Genomic DNA, 24,580 nt, shown 5'->3' with positions numbered 1-24,580 from the left:
TCTGGAGCCAGGCCTGGAGGCGGGGCTCGAAGGCGAGCATCTGGTGGCCGGGCCAGACTAAACTTAAGAAGAGGAAACCAGTTATGGGTAGGGGAGGTCATACGCTTGGGAGAAGAGGTAAGTTTTTAGACGGGACTTCAATATGGGGAGTGTGGGTGAGTCACAGACAGACTGGGGGAGAGAGTTCCAGAGTCGGGGTGATGTGCAGGAGAAGGCTCTGTCACCGAAGGATTTGAGTTTGGATTTTGGGACTGTCAGACGTGAAGTATTGGAGGATCGGAGGGGACGGTTGGGGCAGTAGGGGACAAGGAGGTCGGATAGGTAAGTGGGAGCCAGGTGGTGAAGTGCTTCGAAGGTGAGAAGGAGTATCTTGAAGATGATATGCTCCTTCATGGGGAGCCAGTGAAGAGAGTGGAGAACAGGAGTGATGTGTTCACGGGAGCGGGTGTGGGTAAGGAGGCGGGCAGCGGAGTTTTGGACTAGTTGAAGTCTCTGGAGTGAGTGAGTTATAATTTAGTTACTGGGGTGCCTGCAGTTAACACAAACTGTCACACAAAAACCACTGCAGTTACATAACTACTGCAAACACAGGTTAACACCATTCGGTAGACAGCATACCCAACAATAGTTCCCATAAACAAAATAACTCCCCGTCGGGGAATCGAACCCCGGTCTTCCGCGTGACAGGCGGAGATACTGTCCACTATACTAACGAGGAACACATTTAATTAACTAGAACCGGCCGTGTAGTGGTAGGTTAAGAACCACTGATTCGCTTGAATTTGATAACCAGAAGCATGAAAGCACACTAGCCCCTTATGACGAATAAAAAAAATGGATCTCGTTTTCCCTCGCCCGGACGCGGGTCACCGGGGCCCCCCTCTGGAGCCAGGCCTGGAGGCGGGGCTCGAAGGCGAGCATCTGGTGGCCGGGCCAGACTAAACTTAAGAAGAGGAAACCAGTTATGGGTAGGGGAGGTCATACGCTTGGGAGAAGAGGTAAGTTTTTAGACGGGACTTCAATATGGGGAGTGTGGGTGAGTCACAGACAGACTGGGGGAGAGAGTTCCAGAGTCGGGGTGATGTGCAGGAGAAGGCTCTGTCACCGAAGGATTTGAGTTTGGATTTTGGGACTGTCAGACGTGAAGTATTGGAGGATCGGAGGGGACGGTTGGGGCAGTAGGGGACAAGGAGGTCGGATAGGTAAGTGGGAGCCAGGTGGTGAAGTGCTTCGAAGGTGAGAAGGAGTATCTTGAAGATGATATGCTCCTTCATGGGGAGCCAGTGAAGAGAGTGGAGAACAGGAGTGATGTGTTCACGGGAGCGGGTGTGGGTAAGGAGGCGGGCAGCGGAGTTTTGGACTAGTTGAAGTCTCTGGAGTGAGTGAGTTATAATTTAGTTACTGGGGTGCCTGCAGTTAACACAAACTGTCACACAAAAACCACTGCAGTTACATAACTACTGCAAACACAGGTTAACACCATTCGGTAGACAGCATACCCAACAATAGTTCCCATAAACAAAGTAACTCCCCGTCGGGGAATCGAACCCCGGTCTTCCGCGTGACAGACGGAGATACTGTCCACTATACTAACGAGGAACACATTTAATTAACTAGAACCGGCCGTGTAGTGGTAGGTTAAGAACCACTGATGCGCTTGAATTTGATAACCAGAAGCATGAAAGCACACTAGCCCCTTATGACGAATAAAAAAAATGGATCTCGTTTTCCCTCGCCCGGACGCGGGTCACCGGGGCCCCCCTCTGGAGCCAGGCCTGGAGGCGGGGCTCGAAGGCGAGCATCTGGTGGCCGGGCCAGACTAAACTTAAGAAGAGGAAACCAGTTATGGGTAGGGGAGGTCATACGCTTGGGAGAAGAGGTAAGTTTTTAGACGGGACTTCAATATGGGGAGTGTGGGTGAGTCACAGACAGACTGGGGGAGAGAGTTCCAGAGTCGGGGTGATGTGCAGGAGAAGGCTCTGTCACCGAAGGATTTGAGTTTGGATTTTGGGACTGTCAGACGTGAAGTATTGGAGGATCGGAGGGGACGGTTGGGGCAGTAGGGGACAAGGAGGTCGGATAGGTAAGTGGGAGCCAGGTGGTGAAGTGCTTCGAAGGTGAGAAGGAGTATCTTGAAGATGATATGCTCCTTCATGGGGAGCCAGTGAAGAGAGTGGAGAACAGGAGTGATGTGTTCACGGGAGCGGGTGTGGATAAGGAGGCGGGCAGCGGAGTTTTGGACTAGTTGAAGTCTCTGGAGTGAGTGAGTTATAATTTAGTTACTGGGGTGCCTGCAGTTAACACAAACTGTCACACAAAAACCACTGCAGTTACATAACTACTGCAAACACAGGTTAACACCATTCGGTAGACAGCATACCCAACAATAGTTCCCATAAACAAAGTAACTCCCCGTCGGGGAATCGAACCCCGGTCTTCCGCGTGACAGGCGGAGATACTGTCCACTATACTAACGAGGAACACATTTAATTAACTAGAACCGGCCGTGTAGTGGTAGGTTAAGAACCACTGATGCGCTTGAATTTGATAACCAGAAGCATGAAAGCACACTAGCCCCTTATGACGAATAAAAAAAATGGATCTCGTTTTCCCTCGCCCGGACGCGGGTCACCGGGGCCCCCCTCTGGAGCCAGGCCTGGAGGCGGGGCTCGAAGGCGAGCATCTGGTGGCCGGGCCAGACTAAACTTAAGAAGAGGAAACCAGTTATGGGTAGGGGAGGTCATACGCTTGGGAGAAGAGGTAAGTTTTTAGACGGGACTTCAATATGGGGAGTGTGGGTGAGTCACAGACAGACTGGGGGAGAGAGTTCCAGAGTCGGGGTGATGTGCAGGAGAAGGCTCTGTCACCGAAGGATTTGAGTTTGGATTTTGGGACTGTCAGACGTGAAGTATTGGAGGATCGGAGGGGACGGTTGGGGCAGTAGGGGACAAGGAGGTCGGATAGGTAAGTGGGAGCCAGGTGGTGAAGTGCTTCGAAGGTGAGAAGGAGTATCTTGAAGATGATATGCTCCTTCATGGGGAGCCAGTGAAGAGAGTGGAGAACAGGAGTGATGTGTTCACGGGACCGGGTGTGGGTAAGGAGGCGGGCAGCGGAGTTTTGGACTAGTTGAAGTCTCTGGAGTGAGTGATTTATAATTTATAATTTAGTTACTGGGGTGCCTGCAGTTAACACAAACTGTCACACAAAAACCACTGCAGTAGTTATTATGTAACTGCAGTGGCAGTGGCAATCCCCGAAGCCGCTGGTGGACACCGGCGGTAAGGGATCCCATCAAGCTGAAGAAGGAGTCCTATCGGGCTGTTTTGGCCTGCGGGACTCCGGAGGCAGCTGACAGGTACCGGATGGCCAAGCGGAACGCGGCTTCGGCGGTTGCTGAGGCAAAAACCCGGGGGTGGGAGGAGTTTGGCGAGGCCATGGAGAATGACTTCCGGACAGCTTTGAGGAAATTCTGGTCCACCATCCGGCGTCTCAGGAGGGGGAAGCAGTGCAACGTCAACACCGTTTACAGTGGGGATGGCGTGCTGGTGACCTCGACTCGGGACGTCGTGTGCCGCCTTCCATTGTGGAAGCAGGGCCTGGGGACTTTGAGGCGGACTCTCCAATCTCTGGGGTCGAAGTCACTGAGGTAGTTAAAAAAACTCCTCGGTGGCAAGGCCCCGGGGGTGGATGAGATCCGCCCAGCGTTCTTAAAGGCTCTGGATGTTGTGGGGCTGTCATGGCTGACAACCCTCTAAAACATTGCGTGGACATCGGGGACAGTGACTTTGGATTAGCAGACTGGGGTCGTGGTTCCCCTCTTAAAGAAGGGGGACCGGAGGGTGTGTTCCAATTACAGGGGAATTACACTCCTCAGCCTCCCTGGTAAGGTCTATTCAGGGGTGCTGGAGAGGAGGGTCCGTCACGAGGTCGAACCTCGGATTCAAGAGGAGCAGTGTGGCTTTCGTCCTGGCCGTGGAACAGTGGACCAGCTCTTCATCCTCAGCAGGATCTTCGAGGGTGAATGGGAGTTCGCCCAACCAGTCCACATGTGTTTTGTGGACTTGGAGAAGGCGTTCGACCGTGTCCCTCGAGAGGTTCTGTGGGGGGTGCTTCAGGAGTACGGGGTACCGAGCCAAATGATGAAGGCGGTTCGGTCCCTGTATCACCGATGCCAGAGTTTGGTCCGCATTTCCGGTAGGAGACCCCGGGGACGACCCAGGACGCGCTGGAGAGACTATGTCTCTCAGATGGCCTGGGAACGCCTTGGGATCCCCCGGGATGAGCTGGATGAAGTGGCTGGGGAGAGAGAAGTCTGGGAGTCCCTCCTGAAGCTGCCGCCCCCGCGACCCGACCCCGGATAAGCGGAAGAAGATGGATGGATGGATGGATGGATGGATGGATGGATGCAGAAGCATGAAAGGACAATTGATCAGCAAGATATTGCCACTGTGGCTTTAATTACCGTTTTTTTCCATGTATAGTGCGCCCCCATGTATAGTACGCACCCCTAACAATGGCATGCTGATGCTGGAAAAAAGCTTGTACCCATGTATAATACGCACCCAATTTTTATGAATTTTTTTTTAATTTTTTTTTTTTTTTTTTTTTTTTTAAGTCCCAAAGATCGTCACACACGCAGGGAGGCAATGGGTCCCATTTTTAAAGTCTTTGGTATGGTCTTAACTAGGCTGGATGTCATTTTTTTTGTTGGCGTTGATTTCTCCGACTGCCCCTAAACGCACCACCGCGCTCCGTGCGCGCATGGGCTGCGGACGTGAAAAAGGCGGCTCTGTATGGGAGAGACGTTGAAGAGGAATAAAAACAACCTTGGAAACCAAAACTTGCCCCTCGTCGTGACTCGGAGCCGCAACAAATGTTTCGGATTTGTGTAGGGTACATTGTGAGACAGCAAACGAGCAGGTGATCGAGCAAGCCTTGTCTGATACGAGAGCATTGCGGTCGCATGGAGCGTGTTTGAAGTGAACAGCAGAGACGAAAGGAACAAGGCAAAGTGTTGTGAAATAAAATATTACCTGTAATACGCATTTTGTTATTTGCTGATTGAAACTGCTAATTAAACTGTGAATTGAAACTAATAGGTGGAGAACTGAACTCTCGCTCTTTATATAGCTGACGTGTCTTGCGCAACCGTTCTGCGCATCTGTAATGGCGGCCTCCGTATGACGTCCGGTCCGCGATGGAGATTAAAAAACAAACAATATTTGACAATAACACACCATCGAGGATTGCACCATCGCATCAAACGATGTGTCGTCAATTATGAATTCTACTAAGTGTGTTGGGCAGGATGGCTGAATGCGATGCGCGATTGACAACAAACAGGAAGAAAGGTGAGTTTTATTTCGGGGGAGATTTGTCATGTCTCGTCCCCAGTTTTGCTATGTGTCTAGGTTGCCATAGTTTCTGTTCGTGTCACCCCGCTCTTCCTGTGTCACCTCAATCGATGTAACGTGTTTTGTATTTAAGTCCTGTCTGCCCCTCGCTCACCGTTGGATCATTGCATGTGTTACTGTCATTCTGTTCCTGTCTTTGGTAATGTCACCCTGTCTTTTTGTTCCACGACTTTGTCGGTCAGTCCTGTTGTTGGTTTTGTTGTACCATGACTTTATTTAAAAAAAAAAAAAAAAAAATTAAAAAAAAAAAATTTTTTTTTTTTTTTCTTTGTACCCATGTATAATACGCACCCCAGATTTTAGGACAATAAATTAGTAAAATATTGCGCACTATACACGGAAAAAAACGGTAAATTGAAATATTATAGGTAACTAAATGTGTAGTTGGAAATTAAATGTGTATCACTCTGTTAGATTGCAAACATTTGTCCCTGTTTTCTAGTAGTAGTAGTAGTAGTAGTAGTAGTAGTAGTAGTAGTAGTAGTAGTAGTAGTAGTAGTAGTAGTAGTAGTAGTAATAGTAGTATATCGCACTTTAGATTTCAGAGAAATCTCAAAGTTCTAATTTAATACCACACCACCTGCTTTTTTTAAAGACACATTATTCACTCCATGTGAGGCTAACGGTATTGATGAAATGAAACACATTTTGGTTACACCTTTTTTGCTACAAATTGTTTTTAATACATCAAATGTATAGCGATTCTTTCCATCCCAATCTTCAATCAATCTTGAAGGCAATTTGCACAATTTTGCTACAAAATCAAATTTGTAACCCAACGCTACATCTCAACTCCAGAGTAAGCCCCTCGTTAATGTTAATTACATATGGACAAAGTGCACCCTAGCGGCCTGTTGGCTACAAAGGGATCAAGAATTGTCCCTGCATGTTACGTCACGAGATCCCTTGACAAAAAGTTCATGTTGCTTCTTTCCACTTAGTTTCAAAACCGGGACCTTTTGCATTAAAAGTGCACATGATAACCATTACACTATGGAAACTTGTCTGATTGCTGCACGGTAGTAGTCTTGTAAAAAGTCCAATCACGGACTGGCGCCAGACGAATTTCTCAAATGGGCTGACAAAAACTTTTGTTACGCTTGATTCCACCCAGTTTCAAATCAGGGAACCTTGCTCGTGTTGGGCGAACATGATAACCACTACACTATGGAATTTTGACTGGCTGTTACCTCAGAGCCGTCTTGCAAAAAGTGGCATAACGGACTGGCCCTGGAGACATTTTTTGAATGGGCTGACACAAAAGTAAGGTGTACGTGATAACCACTACACTATGGAAACTTGCTTGACTGTTGGATGAGGGGCGTCTTCCAAAAACCGGCATTATGGACTGGCCCCGGAGACGAATTTTTCAAATGGGCTGACAAAAAGAATCATGCAGTTTCAAACTGGATACCTTTCGCGTGTGGGGCGAACGCAATAACCACTACACTATGGAAAACTGCCAAATAATCGGTCGAGAGCCGTCTTTCAAAAAGTCTTTGGTTCCAACTGGTTTCAAACCACAGACCTTTCACATGTGAGGCAAACGTGATAACCACTACACTATAGAACCTTGCCTTTCTGTGTTATGGGAGCTGTCTTCCAAAAACTGGCATCACGGACTGGCGCCGGAGACGAATTTTTCAAATGGGCTGACAAAATGATACAGCCGGCTTGTTTCCAAGCAGTTTCAGACCTGGGACGTTTTGCATGTGAGGCAAACGTGATAACCACTACACCATGGAAACTGCCCTGGCTAAATTTGGAGAGGCATTTTGCAAAAAGTGGCATCACGGACTGACGTCCGTGCCATTTTCACTTTCACGTGTTAGGCGAATGTGATAACTACACTGGAGAACTCTTTGGTATGACAGTGGCAGTGTACCTTTACCTGCTGGGTAACTGCCACTTCCACCGGGCATTGCAACAAAGCCGTATTCGATAGTATAGTGGACGGTATCTCTGCCTATCACAGGGAAAACTGGGGTTTGATTACCCGTCGGAGGGAGCTATATTTTGGGAATAGCTTTAGGCGTGTGTCCGCCCGTGCGTGTGTGTGTGCGTGCGAGTGTGTGTTTGTGCCCGCGGTGTGCATGTTTGTGTGTCTGACGTGTCTGTATTTTAAACAACAGTGTGGGATGTTAACCAGCTTTTGATAAGGTTCTCTGACATTTCTATGGCAGCCCTAATGTTCTGATTCTCACTCTCTCTTAAATCTCTTCAACTTTCTCTGTGACTTTATTTTCCCAGCAACCCATAATCACACTTGAGGCAAGTGTGACATGCACATTTTCCCAGGAAGGCATCAGCACAGTCACCGTGCAGGTGTCTGCAGGGAATACTATTCTGCAGGAGCGAAAGGCCATCTCCATCCATGGTGAGACAACTTTTTTAACTGTTTGTGAGATTCTGTTGTTGTAGGAAACATGACAAGAAACATGAAACAATGTCATGCCAGCCTGGATCAAGTCAGGTCTTTAATATAATTTTCAAAGTATATTTGCAACCTGCAATGATTGCTCTGCTCATCATTTCTACATGTTGGTCCTGCTGTGCTTAAGAGATAGGAATACCGGCAACGGAGGAAAAACACACCAAACAGCCGTTGGGTTTTGGCCTGCAGCATGAAACATGCACCCTTTTTTTTTTTTAGCGCCGGCCATTCAATAATTGTTTACCAGTTTGTAACCCAGTTTGTAATTCTGAGAAAAAAAGTCAGAATTCTCACTTTAAAGTCGTAATTCTGACTTTAAAGTGAGAATTCCCTCTTTATAGTCAGAATTCTGAGAATAAAGTCAGAATTTCTACTTTAAAGTCAGAATTCTGAGAATAAAGTCAGAGTTCTAACTTTAAAGTCAGAATTCTCACTTTAAACCCACCAAACTAGCGACACCGGTGGACGAATGCATGGACACTGTAATTAATTCCGTTATCGCTGAGTTACTCACAGTTTCCTTTTGAAAGAAGAGCAGTAAGAGGTTTTGTGTGCTTTTTTATCTGGAAAAGACATTTGTGCTTCTTTACATTCTAGAATAGGATTTCCGTTACCGTGATTGGTCAAAACAAAAGTTGGGTAGGCTGCACAATTCGTCACATCATCCAATCAGCTTGAAGTATTATATTCAATTGTCCCAATTTCCCAAGCAGATCACAGTGGAGTACAAGATTGATTCTGTAAAGAACTCAGTCAAGTTATTCACATAAGAATCTGGCTCTTGTCCTGTTAAAGAGCGGAACCAGACAAAAGAAAAATGGATCCAGATTAATTGAATCTGAAAATTGTAATGAAAAGGTAAAGGTGTATTTTTTTTCTTTTCATACAGAATATTTCCAATCTCATCTGCTGGCCTTTTCTTCAAACTTGGACGACCACAACCCTGATGTTCCAGAGTGGAGGCTGGATGTGAGCCGAGTCATCAAGAATTCACTTATCCAGGTAAAAATTATTAGCTTCTTTCATGGAAAGTGGTGCGTTTATTACTGTCACCATGACTGAATATCTCACAGTCTGTAATTGCAGCATGACCTCTCTGAGGCTTTGAAAGTGAATTTGACGTTCATGATGATGGATCACAAGACAGAGAGTGCAAGGGAGATTAATAGTTTAAAAACATTTGTGTTGCCCTCTGTTATGGCCTAGTCATGGGTTAGGCAACTCAACACAAAGTGAGACCACACACACAATCATTGTTGTGTTAAGAGAGCAGTGAATTTAATACCACAGACACAAAACAATACAAAACAGGACACAACAAGAACCTCTGCTTCAGGGTAAGACCAGGCCAAAACAACAAACAAGACATCTAATTGTACCCAGACCCACTAACTAAACACTACAATAAAGAAATCCAAAACAAATCCTAACAATTCCATCCGTCCGTCTGTCTGTCTGTCCGTCCATCCAGCCATCCATAATCTGAATCGCTTTCTGTTTACGAGGGTCGCGGGTGCGCTGGAGCCTATCCCAACAACCGTCCGCACTCAGTACATGCTTAATGGCATCTGAGTGGATGGATGGATGGATGGATGGATGGATGGATGGATGGATGGATGGATGGATGGATGGATGGATGTTCCAAATAGTTTCTTTTAAATATCGGCATCAGCATAAAAAAATTCATACCCAAAGCGGCGGTTGCAGTTAAATGCTGTTGCTGCTTGTCAAGCAAGAGATGTAGTTCAAACTTAAGTCATGTAAGTACAGAGTTTGCCTTATTAATTGTCTTCTTATTGCAACATCCTTGTATCTGCAATACATTTAAATAATTGTAATAATCTTGCATCATTCCTACCCATGGTTTCTTGAAAAAAATCCACTTGGAGCCCAAAAGCTATGCACAGTATTTCCTTCTCCTAGCCGCTATGTCAGTTTTGTTATTTATTATTAGCATCAGTTTCCATGACTCCTCCAGCTAGGAAAAAAAAATCTGATCAAAAATATGACAAGATGAAAAAAAAACACACACCTGCAACTGTCATGGAGCAAGGCGACCAAATGCAGCTTGGACCAGGGTTTTTTGAGGGAAAAGGGAGTTGGAAGGGAAGATGAGGGGAACAAACGAACAGGAACCGGCAAACAGAAACAGACCGAGAGCAACTGAAACAAAGAAACAAGACTAGACAGGACTGAAAGACGAGAGACGTGAAATAATTCGACAAGGGAGTGACACACAGACAGGATTTAAATACGTGACAGGTAACGAGAGGCAGGTGACTGTGATTAGTACATAGATTGTGAGTAGACACAGGAGTAGAGGGGCGAGCACACAGACACGCTTACAGAAACCATGACAACACTAAAACGACGAAACGAACGGAGACAGATCGTGACAGCAACTTGCATAAGAGTAAATATTTGGAGTGCAATGACCAGAACGAGTAAAAACACTCGTGTCGATTGCAATATATAAAACACATCCAATCGTTTGTAATATCTAAATGACATTGGGCATATAATGCAGCTCACTTTGCCACTTTATGTATACATTGTATGTCTGATGTGTTATAAATAGTGCTATGAAAAAAGTATTCACTCCCTTCCTGTTTTCTATGTTGTTTGCATATTTATCATTTTCATTTCATCATTTTCATTTCATCATATTGATATCAATATCACACTGAGAAAACCCAAGGATATATAAAATTGCAGTCTACCTCAGAATGGTTCAAAAAGATCAAGAAGATCCAAAAACTTAATTTTGATCTTTTTGAACCATTCTGAGGTTCAAAAAGATCACAATTAAGGTTTTATCGTGGCCAAGTCAAAGTCCGGGTTTAAATCCAATTAAGGTGCTGTGAGGTGACTTTAAACCAGGGGTGGGCAAACTTTTTGACTCGCGGGCCGAAATGGGTTCTAAATTTGGGCCGGAGGGCCGAACCAGGAGCAGATGCGTTTGTGTGTAGTAATATAAGCGACCTGTAAAGGTCATTGCATAAAAGATTTTGGCCTTTAGTAGGTAGTAAAGCATGGATATTCCAAACAAGTTTTTTTGAAAACAAATGCATTTATCAACAGCATTAAAAAAAAAAAAATAATTCACTAAAAAAACGCTATCAGTGATTCTCATAAAATACGGCATATTATGAATAACAGTCTCCATCACTTCAGTGCCTGCAGGTCAGATTAATGAAAGATGTTTATCTTATGAGATCACATCAAACGGCAAACATTCTGACCAAATATATCATCTTGAAGAATCGGTGAAAGCATACACCCAAATAAAGTAATCAAAACGGCAACACGGTGAGGGGTATCTGAAAATCAGAGCAGAGTTTTAACTCGCAAACACCTGGTAACAGAGGTGAGGAAACGGGAAACACTTCCTTAAAGTAAGCCTTAAGAACTTTACAGGTTAAGATTAGTCGCAAACAGGTGGTGTATCAATGTCCTTGAGCATCCTGCATTGTTTGAGAATGAGAATGGTCGCTAGTTTCAATCCCTGCTATGCGTACAAATCATATTCAAAATGCCTCCCCTTCATTTTCAGTGGGAACAGTGTTGTTGGTCTCCCTTTTTTGCTAGTGCGTCATAGTTTGGAGTAAAATTTGTTGTGGCAATTCTTAGGAGAGATCCGAGGTGTTGGTCCGTTTACCTCGATCTGTGACGGGTTGATGTTGACGTTCATGTGGCTGAACGTCACGTCACGTACGTCGAGCCAAATTGGCCACTCTCTTTTAAACGCTCGGCACTGTGTCCACCTTGCTTTTCCTTGGGCGACTCATTTTAATGGAAGGATTCCAGGGGAAGGTTTGTGGGTGGCTTTAGCGCAAAACTGCATCTGAAAGCTCAGCGCGCAAATTACAAGAATGCTCTCGTCACAGCCCACGCTCTAAATTCGGGACTGATACAAATAGAGCGCGAGTGCGCCATGTCCGTCCTACTGAGTACGTACACGCACTTGTGAGTGTGCACCGAGTTTTCTGACACGGCTTCCGGTAGTAAATGCGCAGGCGAGCGCTTCCCCATCTACTGGGGAAACGCAGTCATTGCTGGCAATACGACCCAAAAAAATGTTTAATACAATTTATTCAGGGTTGCCGGGCCGGATTAAACGGTCCCGTGGGCCGGATGTGGCCCGCGGGCCGTAGTTTGCCCACCCCTGCTTTAAACGGACAGTTCATGCTAGAAAATATGGCGAAGTTGAATATATGCAAATCCAAAATGCAAGCGTTGCAAATAAAAGTTCCCCGAAATTCCTCTACAGAGGTGTGAAAGAATCATTACCGATTATTGCAAACATTTTATTTCAGTTATTGTGGCATAACTCGCTTTTAGGTTCCGGGAGCAATTACTGTTTTACAGTGGGTCAGATAGGTTTGTATCAACCCACCGTTCGTCAACATTTAGAAACTCCGTTTTATATATCTTTCTGTAGTCTCAGTGTGATGCTAACAATGGTTAGATTAAATGAAACCTTTGCAAATACCGTAATTTTCGGACTATAAATCGCACCGGAGTATAAATCGCACCAGCCATAAAATGCCCAAAAAAGTGAAAAAAAAGCATATATATGTATATAAGTTGCTCCTGAGTATAAGTCGCCCCCCACCCAAACTATGGAAAAAAAAACGCGATTTATAGTCCGAAAATTACGGTAATACTTTTTTCAAATTCAATAGAAAATTATTAATATACATTCTTGTTGAAAATCTAATTAGTATGCATGTACGGTTTCCTCTCAACAGACCAACACTAAAATAACACACACACGCACACACACACACACACACACACACACGCACACACACACACACACACACACACACACACACACACACAGAGTGGAATTGCACATTATGAATTACCCTGACTTATTTTCTATATGTTCTCTGCCAGGCCACAGGTGTGAAAGGGGATTATCTTCTGGTAACTGTCCTCCCAGGTTTGCCCACAACAGCAGAATTTTTCCTCCTGCTTGACGGACAGCTGATTGAAGAAGAACACAAGGAAAAATCTGCTCATTTAAATCATGTAAGATTGTTAGTAGAGTACATTGTCTGTCAACATGTTTGCAGATCAGACCTTTTTTTTTCTAGTTCTTGACAATATTTGTGTAGGTCAATTCTGTCCTGAAAAATAAGCAAAAATAACTTCCGTCTTTTTCCAGTAGATGTCAGGATTGATACACTAGTGCGCGACCATCCTTGAGTAATCGCTTCATTATATTCATGGATATAAAACCTGATATATATCTGAAAATTATCCGGGCGAATGATCTTGAAACTCTACTTTGGCACATCTTGTGGGAGCCAAACAAGGAGATAGATATTGTCCGGATTGATTGATAAACCACTGAATCATTTCTGGCTAAAGGGGGAATAAGAGAATCTTTGAGTTCTACATTCAAATAATTGATTGTAATCAATTTTGATCTCCTGCTATCTGTGGGAAAATTCCCATGAATGAGTGATATATGAAATTGCAAACGAAATCAATTTCGTTCGCTTGCATGTGCTCAATCACGTGGAAAAGGTCATTTTCCCCTTTCTATCCAGCAATAAATCTTTATTCAATGTTCTTATCATAAAGGGACTCCATCTATTAAAATTCATAGATACATTTACTAACTGTTAGACACTGGGACCAAGCAACTCAATTTAATCTACAAAGAACCGTTAATGACTACGTGAGATACATGAGAGAAGTGGCTTACACATAATGGAAATTAATCAGTACAGTAATGTATAGTAGAACAAATATGTTATTACTTTAGGGTGCCTCACAGCAGAAATAGCTCAAGCATACAGCTCATTGTTTTGTTTGGAGTGCTTCTCTCTGGTTACTCTGAATTTCTCCCACAGTCCCAAACAGTGTTAGCATCAAAGCACATCCGCAAGAACATTAGGTCAGCGCATGGAGGGAACATTCATGATGTGACGTGACCATAATAAATTGATCTTATTTTCAGTTGTTTTTAATAATTTTGTGTTTGTATCTGACTGTTTGTGAGATATGAGAAATATGCAAAATTTGGCACGAAGGCCAGGGGCAGAACGGGCAGAGTAAATCAGTTGATTGGGGGACTGATGAACATCGGTCCAAAATGTTAGGTTTAGTTAAAGACTTTCAATTTTTGTCTGTCTCGGCATATGTCTCTAATTACCCACCATCCCCTCCACACACACACACGCACACACACGCACACACACACACACACACATACGCATGCACCACTACTACCACCACCACAAACAGTTAAAATTCCTTCTCAAGTGAAATTTTTTTGTTGTGGAGTGAAAGCCAATTGGATGGGATGTTAATTATTGGCGACGGCCTCTCAAAATATCCACACTCTTCTTAATTATAGACCATTTGCTCGCTTTTTTGCCTTCCACTTCCACGGAAAATAACAAAAGTATTATTATATTGTACGCAGAATCTCAAAACCCAACACAGGGTCAGTAATTTTGTTGTAATGCATCATTGTGAGAGACGCAGTCGTTTATTGCGCTGGAAAGACATGCCGCATTTTTATTCTATGGTCTATTCCAGTCGCAGATTGTGCAGGTTAACGACAGAGGAAAATGAAATTGTCTAGGTTTTTCTTCAATAGAGTGACTCATGCCAGGGTTTAAAGTCACACTTTGATTATATCCTCAATTGAGGATGACATACTCCTTGGTTTTTGCACATTTTCAGCACACGTTTTCAAAGATGTATAGTCTTTAGAAACACTACATGAATTCAATTTACAGGCTCTTTACTTGGGGTGTCTAACCAAAAAGGTTTCTTTATAACTATATGTCCCCAATAGTCTAAACATGGGATATGATTAACATTTTGTTGGTGGAATACGAGTTAAGCAGCAAAATCCACCCGTTTTTAACCAACTTCCATCCATGGAGTCTGTCAGCTTCTTGATCTGTTGACGATACATTTTTTGTGCAGCAACAACCACAGTGACACGAACGAGGCAGGACAACCAAACACAACACAGGCTTTTTATTTGGGGAAAGAGAAACAGAGACAAGGAGGGCTGGAATGCCGGCAAAGCAGGATGACGAGGCAAGCTGACGAGGCGGTCAGCGAGCGCGTGTCGTCGAAGCAGACAGGGGCATAGGAATCTGCAAAGCTCCAAGTGACGCTGCAAGGCGCGGTGCACCGAAATATCCGCAATTTTTAATATTCTTAAAAACTCGCGATGCACTGGTGCCGCGAAAGGCGAACGGGCGAAATTGCAAGAGATCACTGTGCACCTTAATTTCGATTTTACTCGCTTCGATCCAACGTGACTTTCTATCGAATGTGGTTTGGTCGTGGACCCCAATTGTGTCATAAATATGTTTTCAAGTTGTATTCTAAATGGATGATACATATAAGGACCTGTTGCATGTTGTTTGGGATGTCTGTTGTTGAGCAAAGAAAACAAAGATGTGAAGTAAGAGTTGATTCTTTATTGGCAAGATCTTGGGTTGTTTAATGGCGGCCAGTACACGAGGCACGGCAGCAGATGAAACAACAGTTCCCTTCTCCAGGTCAGCTTGTTTTATACTGTCCGGAAAAGGCAGGAAAGCGTCACCTGACCATTTGGTACCTGTGAGGGTGGTGGAGTAACCCACCCTGTGTGTGTGCGTGTGTGTGCGCGCGTGTGCGTGTGTGTGTGTTTGCACAGTTCTGTGTGCTGTATTTGTGTTCTGATTGAGCAGTTATGTTTATATAAAATAATATTTGCCCACATATGAACATGAAAAAGTACGAGTTTGTCTAACTCAAGGGTCACCAACCTTTCTTAAACCAAGAGCTACTTCCTTGGTACTGATTAAGGCAAAGGGCTACCAGTTTGACACAGACTTCTGAAATAGCCAATTTGCTCAATTTGGCTTTCACTATGTGTTGTTATTGTCATTTCCAGTTCACATGTAAGTGTGATTTTAACAAGAATAGGAAAAATACAGTCAAACCTTGTTTTTTTACCAAAATTTGTTCCAGAAGGCGATTCGAGAGGCGAATCGGTCGAATTCCGAATCTATTTTTCCCATTGCAAATAATGGAAAAAAAAATAATCCGTTTCAAGACAAAACCCCCCGCCTTTTTTAAGCTTTTTTTTCATTTGCGCATATTTGTCCGATCGTGCAACTGCAGCGCACCGTCGAACGTGCAACCATAGTGCGTCGCCGACCGCGCAACTGCACAGCGCTGGTCGCATTATTGTGACAAAGCCGTTGCTAAAATTTAGAAAATATTTTTAAAGTCCTGATGTACTTTCCAAAATTTAAGTGGACCTCAGTGCGCACAATGCTTAATTTGGTTCGATCGCGCAACCGCAGCGCGCCGGGCGCTCACTGTCGCATTGCTTTAAAGGCGTCTTTGTGTTTTAGGATGGCTTTACTGCTCCCACTTGCTTTTTTTGGAGACATGATTACAGGTTAATACAATCCTCAAAGTAACGAAAATACAATAACAACGTATAGGGCCGCGTGGTCGGGTTTTCTTGGGTCCTCCTGGCTCATCTCACAAGGTTCGAACTCCGAATTTTGTTCGACAACGGAATCAAAAAAATCTCGATTTGTTCGAGAACCGGGACGTTTGAAAACCGAGGTTTGACTGTAAAATAAATACTAGATGCACTCACTGACAAGTGCCGCTATTTGAGCTCATTTTAGAACAGTCCTGCGGGCGACTCATGCGGTCCTCACGGGCCACCTGGTGTCCGCAGGCACCGTGTTGGTGACCCCTGGTCTAACTTAACAAAATATGTACGCGTTGCTGTTTCACCCACTTCAGACCCTACGATGCTAAATGACTAGCGTGTAAACCTTAGCGCTAATGATTCAATGAATTTCCGTCACAGATTTAAAGGCGTTAGATAATAGGAAGTAGGCCTGTGTGATCTTTACAGCAGTCTATATAAAGTGAAAAAGCGATGCTTTTGTCTGAATTCCTTGTTTTGATAGCGTCACAGGTCCCTCTTTTATACTTGGTCTGAGGTGCAGAGCAAGCCGTTTTAGTGCGGCCTCTTTAATTGCAAATGAGATACTTCACATCCCACTCCCTCCAGGCCGCAAGATGTGCCCCTCCCTTTCCAGTCAGACATACGTATATGAGGACAGTGGAGAATGTAACTTTGTCCGCTGGTGCAGGATTGGAATATATAGCATCTTGATCTGCTGAGGCCCTACCATCTTTCATTATATAAATACACGTCATCACTTCATATGGTTGTATCAAGTAAGCATTCAAGATTATACAGCAGCATAGAGTTGGAAAATATAAATAAAAATGACCATACGGTCAAAATACGCACTTAATAATTCTGTACAGTGCAGTATGTACACAAAAATTGTGAAATCACTTTTGGCTTTCCCATGTCCTGAAGAGGATTGGAATGAAACAATTTCTTGAGGACCATGTGACTTGACACACTTAATTTTTAAAGGAAGGTTTACCGAGAATGGTTCATTTTTCACTAACTAGCCCAGTGCATTTATTTTTTAGCAGGAAATTGAAAAAAGTTAAAAAATGAGTGTTTTATCCATTCATTTTGGAAAAATAATGAAACAACAAATTCCTTTAAAAACATCTACTTTTATTAACAAATAGAGCCACACACCAAGACATGGCGGGGTCCTGGTTGATGATGTCAAAACCTGGCCTGATGACGCCTCTCAGCAGTTGCAGGACTGCTTCGACAGGACTAACTGGGACATCTTTGAACACCGGGACTTGAACGTGTTCACAGACAGTGTTCTGTGTTATATCAAGCACTGCACAGACACTGTCACAGTGGACAAGCCTATACGGATATACCCCAATCAGAAGCCCTGGATGACCCGGGAGGTCCTTCGGCTGCTGGAGGAGAGGGACATCGCTCTGTCCCTCAGGTCTGAGGACGGGGCTCTACAGCACAGCAAGAGCCAACCTGAGGAGAGGCATCAGAGAGGCCCAGCTTGACTACAAAAAGAGGATTGAGGATCACCTGGACAGCAACAACAGCAAGCAGGTGTGGCAGGAAGTTCAGCATCTCACCAACTACAGAACCACCATTGGAGCTGCTGAAGGGGACGCCTCACTGGCAGAGGTCCTCAATACCTTCTTTGCCCGGTTCGAGTCCGAGCCACCTGAAGCGGCCACATCACATCCCACAGAACGCAGCAGCTTCACCTTCACAGTGAAGGAGCACGAGGTGAGGCGCACGCTGCGGACCATCAACTCGAGGAAGGCTGCGGGTCCTGACGGCGTCACTGGGCGTGTTCTGAAGGACTGCGCAGATCAGCTGGCTGGAGTCTTCACAAAAAATTTTAACCAGTCCCTTACCGAGTCCACCGTCCCATCCTGCTTAAAATCCTCCACTATAGTCCCCCTGCCCAAGAAACGTCACATCACCAGCCTTAATGACTACCGGCCAGTCGCACTCACCCCGGTGGTCATGAAGTCCTTTGAAAAGCTGGTACGGGGTCACATCACAGCACTCCTGTTCAGAGGTTTTGACCCCCACCAGTTTGCCTACAGGCCAAATAGATCCACAGAGGACGCAGTAGCTACAGCCCTCCACGCTGCACTGTCCCACCTGGAGCAGCCGGGGAGCTATGTGCGGATGCTGTTCGTGGACTTTAGCTCTGCTTTTAACACCATCCTCCCCCACAGACTGATAGACATACTGGAGGGCCTGGGATTTCCACACAATACTTGTAGGTGGATTAAGAGCTTCCTGACGGGTCGCAGCCAGAGGGTGAGAGTGGGCCGTCATACATCCACACCTCTCAGTCTTGGTACCGGCTCCCCACAGGGCTGCGTACTGAGCCCACTGCTTTACACGCTCTACACACATGCATGCACCCCCGCAGCAACACCATCGTGAAATTTGCGGATGACACAACCGTGGTGGGGCTCATCTCAAAGGGGGATGAGTCTGCCTACAGGGACGAAGTGGTCCGGCTATCGGGGTGGTGCAGAGAGAACAATCTGCTCCTAAACACGGCTAAAACCCAAGAACTGGTCATTGATTTTAGGAGGAAAAATAAAACGGACATTCCACCACTTATCATCAACGGGGTCTGTGTGGAGAGGGTGTCCTCCTTCCGCTACCTGGGTGTCCACATCAAGGAGGACTTCACCTGGGGCGTGAACACCTCTGAGCTGCTTAAAAAGGCCCAGCAGAGACTTTACTTCTTAAGGGTGCTGAGGAGACACAGCATTACACAAAGACTGCTGGTGTCCTTCTATCGCTGCTCCATAGAAAGCACTTTAACATACTGCATATACATATGTGTTTGGTACTCCAGCTGCACTGCTGCTCAGAGGAAAAAACTCCAAGGGGTCATCAACACAGCACAGAAGATCATTGGCTGCCCTCTCCCCACACTGGAAGAGCTACACAGAACCCGCTGTCTCAAAAAAACACAGAACATTCTGAAGGACACTTCCCACCCTGGCCACTCCCTTTTCGAACTGTTGCCATCAGGCAGACGCTACAGAGCAATTAGGCTGTTTTTACCCTACAGCAGTAGTTGCATTGAATGCAGCTAAACGTAAATGATTATGCCTGTGTATGTTCTTCTTCTGTGGGTTTTAGCTTGTATTTTTTAAATCTTTTATTATATTTATTGTGTTTATTTTTTTATCTCATGCGCGGATCGGTTGGCACTTTTTAAATTCCGTTGTACATGTTACAATGAAGGGCGGCTCGGTGGGGCACTGGGTAGCACGTCCGCCTCACAGTTAGGAGGGTGCGGGTTTGATTCCACCTCCGGCCCTCCCTGTGTGGAGTTTGCATGTTCTCCCCGGGCCCGCGTGGGTTTTCTCCGGGCACTCCAGTTTCCTCCCACATCCCAAAAACATGCTTGGTAGGCCGATTGAAGACTACAAATTGTCCCTAGGTGTGAGTGTGAGTACAAATGGTTGTTTGTCTCTGTGTGCCCTGCGATTGGCTGGCAACCGGTTCAGGGTGTCCCCCGCCTACTGCCCGATGACGGCTGGGATAGGCTCCAGGACGCCCGCGACCCCCGTGGAGACTAAGCGGTTCAGAAAATAGATAGATGGATGGATGTTACAATGACAAATAAAGATCTATCTATCTTGGAAGGAAGAGTTCGCAATTTTCCCCATTGGAAATCATTTTAAAGACTGTTGTTTAAAATCCTTTTAGGAAATAAACCATGTACTTTAGGTAATTCCATCTTTTTGACAAAGTCACAATGCAGACAGTCCCACATAAAAATTCCATGAACACAAAGATTGTTCTGGTGTGGAAAAAAACGTGTGAAAAAAATTGAATGTATGATACAAAACTGTTTTAGGGTTAGGCAATCAAACCACATTTCATTCTTTGTACCAACAGCTCTCCGAGATGATGCTAAGTGCCTTGAATCAAAATCTGGTTCAGTTCACCTTGCGGCCTGGAGTCCAGGTCACAGTCTACGCAGCACACCTATCAGCAGGTAATGACACAGCCATGAGTGTAAAACTATTTTTCCGATCCTTCCTTCAATGAAGTGTGAACTAAGCATTTTTGGTGCCTACTTACAGAAAGCATTTGGGAAGCTGTCTGACCTATTATTTTGTGGATATGGATTGTATAATGTATAAGTACATATATGCCAACATCATTATTTATTAAAGAAGTCAACCCTAAAATTTTCGTTACAATATGTTGTATGTGCCCTCCCTAGTCACAGCATTCTGATTAATAATGTGTTTGTGTAATATGAGTCAAGCAACAAAATACACACATTTTTATCCATCTCAGGGGGTGGCCATTTTGCTACTTGCTGTCGACTAAAAATCACAATTGCCAGGTCTCAGGTCACAACAAACCACAGCCCAGCTTCCAAAAACTGGTGAGTCGTGATTGGTTGTGACCTGAGACCTGTGACAGGTTGTGGTTATACGGGAAGCAATCATGTGGAGAAATTTAGTATTATTCGGCTTTAGTGTGACTGTTGTGCCTGATGAAGTTAGTAAGAGTAAATAAACTCCCTACTCGACAAGTTAAAGTATTAGAATCAGTGCTATTCCAGAATTGAAATGTCACACATTATTTAGTTGCATGGAAATGAAGTTGTTTTTTTCGTGACATTTACGATGGTTACTTCCGTGTTATGTTTCCTCCGCAGCACCGCTTGTGGACAGCAGCGAGAACCACAGTACCCCTGCCATGTTGATGTTGCTATCAGTTGTGGTTGTGGGTTTAGCTGTATTTGTCATCTATAAATTCAAGAGGTAAAATATTCATGAAATGCCCTGAGTATAAGGAGTTCACATGGGAAGGAGAAGAAAGGTGTTGCAGCTTGTTGATGTGGAATTTGACAGCTATGTAAACAGCATCTTGTGAGGTTGCATTTTGTGTTGATAATTTAAGCACAATTCGATGGAGATGAATAATCTTCACCGCACACATTTTGAACTTTTGTGGAAGTCTGATTTGGTCTTTCTTTTCAAAATAAATGTCAGTCAGTCGTCATAGCTTATCGATAATAAGCCCTTTAAATGTAGACAGATAACCTTTCTCAAATGTTAAACGTCTTCTCACAGATGTGTTGTTGCACAGTAATAGGGCAGTAGGTATCATGACAAGTCAGACAATCAAAAGGAAAACCTTATCACCTTTACGGATAATTGCTGACATAGTCCCAAAAACACACAGCAAATGTGAGATGTGGCCCCACTTTTATTATTTCAGTTGCCCTCCACCCTTTATCCATTTGCCTCAATGTAAATATTTTTTCAAGGAAGATCCCAGGCCTCAACATCTATGCGCAGATGCAGAACGAAAAGGAACAAGAAATGATAAGTCCAGCTAATCCAACAAAAGCCACGCCAAGCTCCCAGCAGGACGTGATTCAATCTTTGGAGACTTTGGACACAGCGTTTAAATCACGGCTCATCGGTAAACATGTTTATGGAGTTTCAGTTTTGTAAGGATTTGTCATACCTCTGTGATTGTGTACAGATTCTCTCATGAAATTCACTTTTGTATTTATTTATTTATTAGAACTTAAGTGATCCAGTCCAGCAGTGCATGGAAACGTAAAACCAAAATGAGTATGATGAGCAATGCATCTGTGAATCCTAAGAGCTTTATATTCGTGCTCAGCACAGGTCTAATTATATGCAGCGCCACCAAGTGTTGGTATTGTCACAACTTAATGCGTTTGCAAGCAAGAAGTTGGCACCGTTGTGGGAGTAAATATAGCTGACTTGATTTGCAGCCAATTGAAATGTCTCCTCTTATTACCTATAAAATCAGTGCACAAGACGCACCATCCTTGACATGGCAGAAAAACTGATTTGCGAAAGGCAGAAGCATGCAAAGTATGTTTGTAAGGAACTGTGAGTAAACCTTGTCAAGCAGGTGATTTAAAGTTGGCTAAACCAATCATAGATCACTGCTGTAACTATAATAATAATGCTTTCAATTAATTTATTTCTACGATGATTCCGAAGTTGTTGTCATATTTAGGAATGAAATCCCATGACATCCACCACACATCCAGTATCCTCTTAGAATCCAACATTTCAGAATCCAAATTTCTATCCATTACCTGTAGCAATATTCAGATCTGCTACCAGCAGGAGTGAAGTTTAGTCTACATTCAGCCTTCAAATTCTCAGTTGCAATGGGAACGTGTCAAATTAAACACCCTTGGTACATCGCAACCCAAAGCATGCCACCCTTCTGCCAGATTCCTAAACACACTACATGAGGCTTGCACGAAATCAATATGTGCCAGTTTTTACACTCAAGCGCATCTGTGCTATTTATGAATATAGCGCCTTAGTTCAGATATATCAAATTGAGCTAATATTCTCTCTACCATCGCCATCTCACCAATCATTTTTTGTCAATATTTAAGTCAATAACTAAAATAATAATATTAAATATTATGGCAATAAGAAGTTTTGGCAAAAACTACAGTTCTTTCAGCAATGGATTATTTTGCGCTTTATAAATATGATCAGACATTGCATGTATTTACTGTTACCATTGCTATCAACAAAGTTAAGTCAAATTTATTTATACAGCCCTTAATAAAATTTTAAAAAAGCACATTCTTTCACAGTTGACCAATGCATACACTATATTAACCCTTGTCGTAGTGTCAGGGTGGGTGTGATAATAAACCTATCTTGGTGTCTAAGTTCATTTACTATGCCTAAAAAACAACAACAACAACAACTAGATCTCTGTGAATTAACAAAATACTGTAGAACTTGGCCTTGCTTGGCCTGGCCTCCGTTGCTTCCCTATTACAACAGGCACTCCATTTCTCTTATCTAGAAATTCCCCAAAATGACAATTAATAAAAAAAATATATGAATCAAATGTTGTTCTTATATATGATGTACAATGTACTCATTCATCTTTTGGGAGATTGTGTTAAACATTTTAAACTAAAGACCTGTGGTTAACCTGAAAGAATGTCTTTTTGATGAAAGGTATTCATTAATCTCACTGCTGCCAAGATGTTATATTATTGTGTGCTAGCTTTCACCTGATCTGGTCCTCGAGGACCTGTCTTGCATGTTTTAGATGTTTCGCTTCTTCAACAGACTTGATCAAGTTCCTGGAGAGCTTGCTGATGAGCTGATCAATTGAATTTGACACATGTGCCCTAAAATATATCACCCCAAAATCCTAATCGCGTGTGCAAAGTTTTGCATTTGATAAAATGACATTGTTGCTTTGTTTTCCCTAGGATGTAAGAAACCACATGTTCATGCGAAATTCTCCACTGAATTACCCTCGTACATCGTCTAATTTATGGACTGGAACACCACTACTGCTGCATCATACATTTGTTTTCAATAATGTTGGACAATAATGTGTTTTTTAGCTTTTTACCTGTGCATGTTGGACTGTGCTGACATATAGTGTACTCTATTACAAACCAGAGGAAACTTTTCTTTAAACATATAGCCAATAAATTTTATTTTTATTACATCGTAATTTTTACTAGCCATACCAACATTTCAATGATGGCATGATCAAGAAAGGTGACACATGTCATAAGAAGCAATGTATTAGTTTTGCCTACCTGAGGAGACTTATATGGTGTGTGTGGAGCAAATAGCGCCAGTAATTATTTATTCATATTAATATATATTTGTTCTTGATGTTAATTATTTAATTTGTAAATCCCGAATGTCAAACTGTTAATAGTATACAGTATGTATTTCAATAACAAGTGTAACATAAAAATGAAAATTTAAATTAGTAGACTACAGTGCTTTATTGACGCTGCTGCATTGTTAAAAAAAAACACAAAACATATCTTCTCTTTATATTTTTTTTACTTTAAGCTCAATAGTTTTAAACCTTTTTGTTATGATCATACTGCTCTAACTGATTGGAACTATATTATGAAATATTTCAAAATGAGGACCCTGTCACGTGTGGAGCAGGATTTAGACCCAGAAGCAGACACAACACAGAAGTTGAAAAATAAAAGTCTTTGTATACAAAAATCATAGTAACAACAGAGAGCACGGCTGGGTGCAGAAGACATGGAAGAAAAGTAGGCCTTCTGTAAAAGAACCCGGCACCTCTGAACTGTGAGACGACATGCTAACCAGTGCTCCACTGTGCCACCCTTAGAGAAATCAAGGAACTGAATACAGTGGAGCCTCGGTTTTTGACCACAATGCGTTCCAGAAGGTTGTTCGAGAAGTGAATTGTTCGAATTCAGAATCATGTTTTCCCATTACAAATGCAAGAAAATTTAATCCG

The 24,580-nt window shown here is 43.6% G+C and overlaps 1 protein-coding gene and 3 non-coding genes across 5 annotated transcripts in view; 1 reads left to right on the top strand and 3 right to left on the bottom strand.

Moving 5' to 3' along the window:
* LOC133151487 (VPS10 domain-containing receptor SorCS1) overlaps positions 1-24,035 on the top strand; it is a 214,455-nt gene extending 190,420 nt beyond the window's left edge. The window contains exons 21-27 of one of the 2 annotated variants that reach the window (XR_009713916.1): positions 7,665-7,791; positions 8,738-8,850; positions 12,751-12,885; positions 20,192-20,291; positions 20,967-21,072; positions 21,586-21,739; positions 23,550-24,035. Coding sequence is in view for 1 of the 2 variants with exons in the window: in XM_061274566.1 (XP_061130550.1) it covers positions 7,665-7,791; positions 8,738-8,850; positions 12,751-12,885; positions 20,192-20,291; positions 20,967-21,072; positions 21,582-21,739; positions 23,550-23,611 (801 nt within the window). In the remaining variant the exon portion in view is untranslated. Of the gene's footprint in view, positions 1-7,664; positions 7,792-8,737; positions 8,851-12,750; positions 12,886-20,191; positions 20,292-20,966; positions 21,073-21,581; positions 21,740-23,549 lie in introns of both variants that reach the window. The other variant, XM_061274566.1, reaches the window with a different exon arrangement.
* trnad-guc (transfer RNA aspartic acid (anticodon GUC)) lies at positions 647-718 on the bottom strand. Its single transcript has one exon. It is a non-coding gene; the product is annotated as a tRNA-Asp (tRNA).
* Positions 1,528-1,599, bottom strand: trnad-guc (transfer RNA aspartic acid (anticodon GUC)). Its single transcript has one exon. It is a non-coding gene; the product is annotated as a tRNA-Asp (tRNA).
* trnad-guc (transfer RNA aspartic acid (anticodon GUC)) lies at positions 2,409-2,480 on the bottom strand. The gene has a single exon. It is a non-coding gene; the product is annotated as a tRNA-Asp (tRNA).
* Positions 24,036-24,580: the final 545 nt, after the last annotated feature.

Source organism: Syngnathus typhle, linkage group LG3 (assembly GCF_033458585.1).
Source record: "Syngnathus typhle isolate RoL2023-S1 ecotype Sweden linkage group LG3, RoL_Styp_1.0, whole genome shotgun sequence".
Classification (NCBI taxonomy): Eukaryota; Metazoa; Chordata; class Actinopteri; order Syngnathiformes; family Syngnathidae; genus Syngnathus; species Syngnathus typhle.
The sequence above is the reverse complement of the archived record's forward strand: the minus strand, read 5'-3'. Positions and strand labels throughout refer to the sequence as shown.